The sequence below is a fragment of the Chenopodium quinoa genome, unplaced genomic scaffold, assembly GCF_001683475.1.
Source record: "Chenopodium quinoa cultivar QQ74 unplaced genomic scaffold, ASM168347v1, whole genome shotgun sequence".
Taxonomy (NCBI): Eukaryota; Viridiplantae; Streptophyta; class Magnoliopsida; order Caryophyllales; family Amaranthaceae; genus Chenopodium; species Chenopodium quinoa.
Window position 1 is genome coordinate 1,891,185 of NW_018745569.1, and position 8,093 is coordinate 1,899,277.

Consider the following 8,093-nt stretch of genomic DNA (forward strand, 5'->3'; position numbering starts at 1 on the left):
ATAAATTGAACACCTTAAAAATTAAAATGGGGCAAGTAATAAAGGATAGAGTAAGTTGTTTAAAGGTTCGGTTGCCCTAAAACCAATTCAGGCCCATCTTGAAACTATGAGAGAATTTGACAATTTCTAAATACGCTCAAATGAGTAAATGACCCTTCAAGTCAGGAGCATGTATATGACCCTGTTTTAGTCTGGCAGCGATTCGATCACTAGATTCAAGATTATAAGCCATAAACATGGCCCCTTTTCCCATATTGGAGGGAATGACAATCTGGTTCAAAACTTGAATGATTTATTAATTTCCTCCTTACTTTTCTATGAGATGTGATAAAACCAAGAAAATAAAAGCCTACATTAGAAAGCCAGGCTGTGTCACCTGCTCAATAAACAGAAGAATAAGCATGAAGTTGAAGGTAGTTTACTTGATGAATCTATTTCAACCCAATCACACTTCATAATAACAGCATGCTTCATTAAATAGTCATGTAAATAACACGAAAAGTATACATCATGAATTCATGATATTCTGTTACAAGTCCCAATGTTGGTACCGTCTATTCATGCCCTCCCATTCCATTCTAGGTAGAACTCTTCAAGGTATTCTTCCATAAACTTGTGCCTTTTCCCTGCCCTCGTCCGCCCAGCCTAAACCATATACATGTAGGAAAATTTATACTGATAAAAATAAATCTTCAAATAGACATTAAAGAAACTACAAAGACAAACAAGTGGAATGATAATGCAGGCACAGTAAAGATCAGACACATTTAGTAAGTAACAGCGCTAATGGCTGTATTCTCAATCTAAAGTTAAAGACACGGAAAAGGAAAGGATCATCCAAAAACTGAATGAATGAACAAATAGACAAATAACAATAAATAAAATCTAAATGAATAGTAGGAAAAGTTGCAGACTGAAGTTTTGAAGTCATGTTTAGTAAGCCAATCACATCCGTACCTGTGTTTTCATCAAATCCTTCAGTTTCAAAAGCTTCTCATGGAAATGATTCACAGTAGTCTGCTGATTTTTGTTCATGTACTCTTCTTTTGATATTGTAGAGCGTGGCTTAATGGCAGGATCATGAAGCACCCTGTTCCTACTTCCTCCAAAGGTGAAGCAACGAGCAATACCTGAAATTAGAGGGAAAAAATTAAGGTTTGTCCACATTCTTAATGCAAGCCTATTCATCATAACCGTATTAAGATGCAGTTGAAGGTACTGGGCTAGTGTTACAGCATGATAAAATGGCACATGATCACTGTCCCAAAAGACAAAAACCTTGGTCAATTCAGAAATCAGTTATAATCTTCATTAGTTTGACAACCTTTTCTGAATGGTCCTTATTCCTGTTTGCCTTATTCTTGATATAGCAGAGAACTGAGTTGGGGAGGGAGAGGCGGTTATTGAGAGAGTATAATTTTATCTTGGAAGAAGATGACATGTTCTCCAAATCATCAAATTGAACAGTACTATGTAAATACTTCGTACTAAATAAGCATGACCATTTTGTTATCAAGCAAACTGAATTCAGTGAGCATCAATATAGAAAATTAGTAGAGTTGGAAAAGTTGGCATCGTCCTAGATATGGATTTTATTTACTTCAAGCACCATATAAACCATCTAATCAATATGAAGTTAAGCTGCATTCAAGCCTCCCAAAGGTTTACATCAGGAGCTTCTTTCACACATGAAACTGTACAAAGAAATTAATAAAGTACCAATAGCCCCAATAGCATCTAGACGATCTGCATCTTGCACCACCCCAAGTTCCAGAGAACATTCCTGATCTGCAAGTCCTGCAAGCTCCTCTTTGAAACCTGCAAAGATCACCTATTTACCATAAAAGAAAATCTAAATATTGGTCCAGTTACTTAGATAATCCACCATCTTCCTTTTATTATCATATGCAAGCACAAATAAGAAATCCTTGTTTCTTCAAGAGGAAAGGGGGGTTGAGGAAAGTCACAGAAGGAATCTAATTGAGCATAACTGTCAACTGTCATGGACTATGGGGTCAAAAACAATGATTGATGAAAAATCAAGGGGGTTATAAATCAAAATCATAGGCAAATACATCAAATTTATATGGTTGAACACGACAATGAAGGAATAGAACCCATAATGAGGGAAAACCCAGTCTACATTCTCAAGTCTCAACAATAAACAACGGGAGCATGGATAATTTACTAAGAGTTACAATCTCTCAATCCTCAAAATCTCGAGCACTTTTATGTGCAAGAGGAGAAGATTAGCTTGGAGTGAAGTATACAACATCCCCAAAGTACTATGGGTATGTATGCAACAACCATATTCTTAAGGTGGACTTTAGAAATAATTTACAATCTAAAACAATAATGCTGATGTAAGTATGTCAAAGTGCAAAAATTTCTCTTAATAGAGCCTAAGTGCAAGTTTTGCTACAAAGAGATGCTGGACAACAGGAGAACAAACCCATTCTTTTTATGATATCCAATATCTTCATCTTCTTGTTCTCCTCTATGCCTTCCTTATCAAGAAATTGCTCAACTAGATTTTCCTCGGCAGGGTCTCTGCATTACAAAGGCCAAAATATGACTAAGAAAAAAAAATAATCATACTGAGAAAAATGTCAGGGCCACAGAAGATGATGTTTCTACGATAAAAAAGAAAAGCAGTAGAAGTCTGTGTCTTAAAGTATAAGATACAAGTTTCTTAGCAGTGCATTGATAATTGATGAAGCTTGACTAATAAACCCCCTCTCCAAGGAAAAACCAAGGGCCACAGGCTTTATTAAGTCCACAAAACCAGGGTGCAAATACATGTGAAAATGCGTAGTATCAACATATATAAAGCCAAAGAGGGGAGTGTGGCAAAAAATTACAATACTCATTTCATTTTAAGCTCCAAAGGTATCTATAGCTCATTAGCAAATACTAATGTCTGCTTGATAAAAACAGAAGTTAGGCTTGCACATCTAGGTTTCATTAGATAAAGCTCAATCACAGTATAGCCTTCAGTATGCAAGACTTGATAATCAAGTAGTCAAAATTTTGGAACAAAACTCAGAAACAATTTCAGGCAAAGAGTTAAAAAGACTGAATAACTGACCTAGCGTATTTGTAGTCCCCTGCAAATTGGTCATCCAAAGAAATACACAATCAGTATAATAAAACCCATATTACCACATCAACTTTGGTAATATTCGTACGTTATGCGCGGTATTTCTTTCAATTCAAACTTTTAACTAAAAAATTTTACTTCCAAGATGCAAGACACTAGGATTTACCTATATCATGTAACAGTGCAGCAAGTTCCACCTAAAAGCATAGAGAAAAAAAAAAAAAAAAGTCGCTGAGAATGACATACTTCACAAATGCTAAGATATACTAATACTATCTGCTAGTTTTTATTCCACTCATCACGTAGTCCTCTTTCTCTTTCGAGTACCAATTTAAACAGGCTATTGCACTTTACTATGGTAAAAGTCTCCAACAGATTACAAAGTGTTAATTTTCAATAAGGTAAGGGGATACACATTTTTAGACACTTGCAAACAGCAATCATTATGTGCAAGCAACTATTAGTAAAGGGAAATCCAACTATTGAGGTGAATCAGGTGATACTTATTCAGTATTAATTTGTAACCTTCGGTTAACACACAACTCATTGGCACCAAGCCACAAACCCAAGTCAATATTTGCACACTAATATAAGTCATAACTAGGGAGTGTTTAGTTGACTTAAAAAACAACCAAATGTTCAAAGAGCAAAATGTACGAGACAATAAGTGATATAAGTCATAGGCATCCTAACAAAAAAAGAAGACTATTCTCTCCTTGCTGGCATGATAGATTTTAAGCAATCGAATTCCTCAATGGAAAAGGCTACAATATGACTATTATTACCATAAAAAAAAGTCTTGTAAAGATACTAAGTTAAACTAACAATACCACCAATGAAGAAAGCACTTTTAAAGTGGACCACTCAAAGTTGGGACCATTCTAAGCTACTCGAAAGTTAGGACTATTTTAAGTTAATCAAAAGTTGGGACCTTTTAAAGTGAACCGCGAATAATAGGGAACAGCATTGTCTAACAGATCATAATCTAAATAATGAGCCTTTCCGAGGTAGTCTCCTATATTAACCAAAAAAAAAAAAAAAAAAGCAAATCAAACGCATCAACTACTCATTAATTTTATGTCACACACCCTCACACTATGTACAATCAACATTGCAATTTCGTAATAAATCGATAACTACAATATCAAAAGGCCAAATATTTACACTTTTGCCACTAGATTAGCAACTTTTGTTTAATTAACAAGAAGATAAATTCAGAATTTCCCCAAATAATCAGGAAACACTAGGTCTAATCATAAACGTTCAACTTACTAAGTAAAATTGGCTAGTCATTATAAAAAACCCACAAAATGTTCAATTGAAAAACCCAATCAAACAAAAATGAAATTGCAAAAAGGAAAGAGAAAAAGATGGCTTTTTTACAATAAACATGGAATCCGGGGAAGTTGAGAGGCCTTCTTGAGCAGCAAGAGAAAGAGACAAGTCACGAACTCGAAAGACGTGAGCAGCATCATGGGAAGCATCGTTGGCACTCATGTGTTCCTCAACCAACTTCTCTGCTCGTCTCACTGTCTCTCTCCTCTCCTCCATTTCAATGGAGGTCGGAGTTTTGGTCGATCGAAGAGGAACTGTGTAATGTTTTTTTTTGGCGCGTTGTTTGTTTCTATGGCACCGCACTTTTCCGAGGGAGCCCCTTAAAAGATAAACAAAAATCGATATCGAGTGACATTTCGATAAATAAATCAATAACATATCATAGTTAAATGTCATTTTCGTAAATAAATCAACATTTGTGAGACTCACATTTAATAGAAGTTGTTAACTTATTTTAAAAAATGTCACTAGATAAACACTTTTTTTTTTTTTTTTTGTTTATCATGAATATTAACTTGTATTTTCTCCACTTTTTCCCGGTCTAAATTTTGTACCCTCGAAAGGCGAGAGCAATAAGTAATAGCCGGTCTCATAAGAGAATTTCTTTGGATCAACTAACTTGAGTCCTGAAGGACTCAACTAAAGGGTATTGTAGTACGTAATTTGTCTTTTAATTAAATTTTGTGAATTGAGAAGTTGAAAAGTAAAATGGGTCTTTTATTTCTAGTAACTTTTTGAATTTCTAAACAAAGGGGGAAAAAAACGCTTAAAGAGGGATAGGAGAGAGAAAGTGAAGAGGAAACCCTTAGAGCAAAGCCATTGGTTGCCCAAGCTGTTTTGGGGTTTTCTGATGTCCTGCGGGAGAGCTACAATTCCGAGACTGGAACCGGACGCCTGTACCTGCAAAATAACGGAGACTCCTGAGAGCTCCGCCTCCAACGGTCAAGTTAGTACCTGATTAAGGAGTAATTAATACAGAAATTAAAGTAATAAGGTCTCTCTAGGTGAGAGTATTTAATGTAGGTAATCTGCCTTGCTAGCGAGATCAGCCGGTTATTAGTGTGTTCCGTAATGTTTCTCCTTTGTTCTGTTAATTATTCGGTCCCTTGATTAATGAGGATTAATCGAGTATTTATAGCCTTGGGAAGCGTGCAACTCTCTAGGTTTAAGGTAAACCTAGGGCCGATCGGGCTTTTAGACTGAAATGGGCCTTGATGGCCGGTTGTCCCATTTGGCATGGGTGGACACGTGGCGTGTCTTAAGTGGTCCGTGGAGGACGCGTGGCGGAACCTGGTTGGTCCACTTGTCAAACGGCGCTTGGTGGATAAAAATCCCCTAATCATTTGCCCCTCACAGGTGGCACGCGACTGGTCACGTGTCGCCTGTGACAAGTGTCGCACGGTGACAGGCGACGGCCCGTTACAGGTGTCACCTTGCAGACGGCCGGGAGACTCTCCCGCCCAAATTTGAATTCGGAAGCGACCCTTCGCCTTCTCATTTTGCCTATAAAAGGAAGTGCTGACTTCGGTCATTTTCACATTTGAGAATTTTTGCGAGAACATTCGGACCCCTGAACTTGATCTGACATTTTCGGACTTTTTCTGCCTACCGCCTGTTCTGACAAGCCGACTGACCCGAACTTTCAGGACTTCATCAACTGTCATCCGTTCAGGTAACTCAGTTCTCTTACTCTTAATTTTCTTTTTATTTTTTGAAATGGCACCATGGAAGCACACGACACGCCCTAAGTTAGTGATCAGCCGGTCACCGGGGACGGCTGAATCTAGGACTAGGAGTGCCGCCTGCCCTTTTCTGGACCCATCTTTGCCCTTTATACAAAGTCCGACTGAATCTGTGTCTATGCAGAACGTGATGGCCAGAACAAAAAAGACTGCTAGAATATCAAACTCAGACGGCTCCTCCCAAAGGGTACTCCTTAGCGAAACATCTGACCAGGCGCCAGATGTGGAACGAGGCGACTGTCAAGCTGACAGTTCTGAGAGAGGGACCAAGGTGTTCCCTTCTCATCTAACCGTGGACATGTCTAATTTACCTTCTGCTCCTTCTAAGGGAGAGGAGGCGGGCCCCTCTAGGAGAGGGGAGGAGTCGTCCTCTTCGGACTCGTCAGGGGACGAGTCCGATTCCAGCTCTTCTGACCATAGTTCTTCTGACCATAGTTCTTCTGACTCAGAAGAAAAACATAACCGCCTACAAGAGGCGAGAAGTTCCCATGCAGTGGAGAAGGGGGATAATTGGGCAGAGCCGTCCGCCTCTTACAGAGAGGAAAACACCCCCTACTACTGCAGGGTGCCCCGGGGCCGGATCGCAACCATGCGAGACAACGTGGCGAGCTTTATTGCTAACCACAAAATGAGCCCGGAGTATTTACTGTTTGTGCCGGATCCAGAAGATACTGTCGTCTGGCCGGCTGGTACCAGCTATGGTGACGGCTGTTTTGGCTGCTATGTGGCGGCCATCAAAGCTGGTCTGCGCTTCCCACTACATCCGGCTGTTCAGCGGATTTTAGATGGGTATGATCTGGGGTTATGGCAGTTAGCCCCCAACTCTTGGGTAAACGTACTCGGCTATGTGGCCGGGTGCGAACTGAACGGGGTGGAGCCAAGTTTTGAGGCTTTCGCCCACATGAACTATCTCAGCCGGACCCCTAAGTCGGGAGGTACCGGCTGGTATCAACTAACAAGCCACAGGGGTTACCTCATGACGAGAGGTAAGGCAAACAAATGGAAGGATTGGCGGAACACCTTCCTTATTATCGAGAGTTCAGACACGGAGCTGAACAAACGTTTTAACAAGTGGAACAGAGATCCGCCTCTTCTTGCAGGCGGCCGCAGCATGCCGCCTGTTCCCCCAAAGGCTAAAAGAGAGATCCTAGACAAAGGACTCTTCAAAGTAGAGACTAGGGTGAACTCTACTTCAGGGGTACGAGAGCAAGTACCCCTACACTGCGTCCCGAGCTTCAAGTGGCTCTATGATGAGTACTTCTTGGCCGCCTGTGGCCTCGGCAGTCGGTGCTCTAGAGGTAGCCGGCCTGACGAATACTCTGTTTTTTCACGCCTTGTTTACTTGGGATTTTTACTAACTTTGCTGTTTATTTCTTTCAGCCGACGCCATGAGTAAAATAACAGCATCTAAGACTGCGGCGGCCATGCTGCGGGTTTCGCTAATGAAGCAGTCGTACGCCGACTCCCCCAGCAAGGAGGCACCCTTGGTAAGCTTTGAAAACTCTTCCCCTTTAAGTTGTATTATGCATATACTAACTCTTTTTGTTTTCAGTCTGGCACTCCAAGGGCTTCTTCCTCGCAACAGCCGGACCCCAAGGCCCGGAGAACGACTGTTGCAAGCTCTCCTGGGTCTTCCAGGAAAACAGTGGCGGCTGAGAAGCAGCCGGCCACTTCTTCAAAAACCCAGGCGGGGCCGCCTAGATGTATGGACACTTGCTTGTAAAAACTCACTCTTGCTTCCTTCTTGATTAGGTCTAACTTGTTTTTCCTTCTGCTTAATGCAGCCGGCCCCCAGGGACTTGACTTGGTTGAGGTAGCCAAGTCAATGGTTAAAGTAGTTCCTCCCTCTGACAGGGAGGCGGTCAAGGGTGCCGGCACCCTTGACCTCGATGGAATTTCGGGGATCCTAGCTGAGG

The 8,093-nt window shown here is 40.7% G+C and overlaps 1 protein-coding gene across 2 annotated transcripts; it reads right to left on the reverse strand.

Moving 5' to 3' along the window:
* Positions 1 to 451: 451 nt before the first annotated feature.
* On the reverse strand, positions 452 to 4,801 carry LOC110716308 (uncharacterized protein YpgQ-like). 2 transcript variants are annotated; one of them, XM_021894919.1, is made up of 7 exons: positions 4,484 to 4,798; positions 3,267 to 3,297; positions 3,089 to 3,107; positions 2,453 to 2,550; positions 1,720 to 1,818; positions 958 to 1,130; positions 452 to 645 (listed from the first exon to the last, which is right to left on the reverse strand). In XM_021894919.1, the coding sequence occupies exons 1-7, from the start codon at positions 4,649 to 4,651 to the stop codon at positions 559 to 561; spliced, it is 675 nt and encodes a 224-aa protein (XP_021750611.1). In that variant the 5' UTR covers positions 4,652 to 4,798; the 3' UTR covers positions 452 to 558. The 2 variants fall into 2 exon arrangements, with proteins under 2 accessions (XP_021750611.1, XP_021750613.1); XM_021894921.1 differs by lacking the exons at positions 3,089 to 3,107; positions 3,267 to 3,297 and having other exon boundaries at positions 4,484 to 4,801.
* Positions 4,802 to 8,093: the final 3,292 nt, after the last annotated feature.

Excerpts from the sequence above, each read along its gene's own strand:
- LOC110716308 (XM_021894919.1), bottom strand. The coding sequence starts at position 4,651 with ATGGAGGAGAGGAGAGAGACAGTGAGACGAGCAGAGAAGTTGGTTGAG. Across the intron at positions 1,819-2,452 it reads GGATATCATAAAAAGAATGG|GTTTCAAAGAGGAGCTTGCA; the intron begins GTTTGTTCTCCT and ends TGATCTTTGCAG. Across the intron at positions 1,131-1,719 it reads AGATGCTATTGGGGCTATTG|GTATTGCTCGTTGCTTCACC; the intron begins GTACTTTATTAA and ends CTCTAATTTCAG.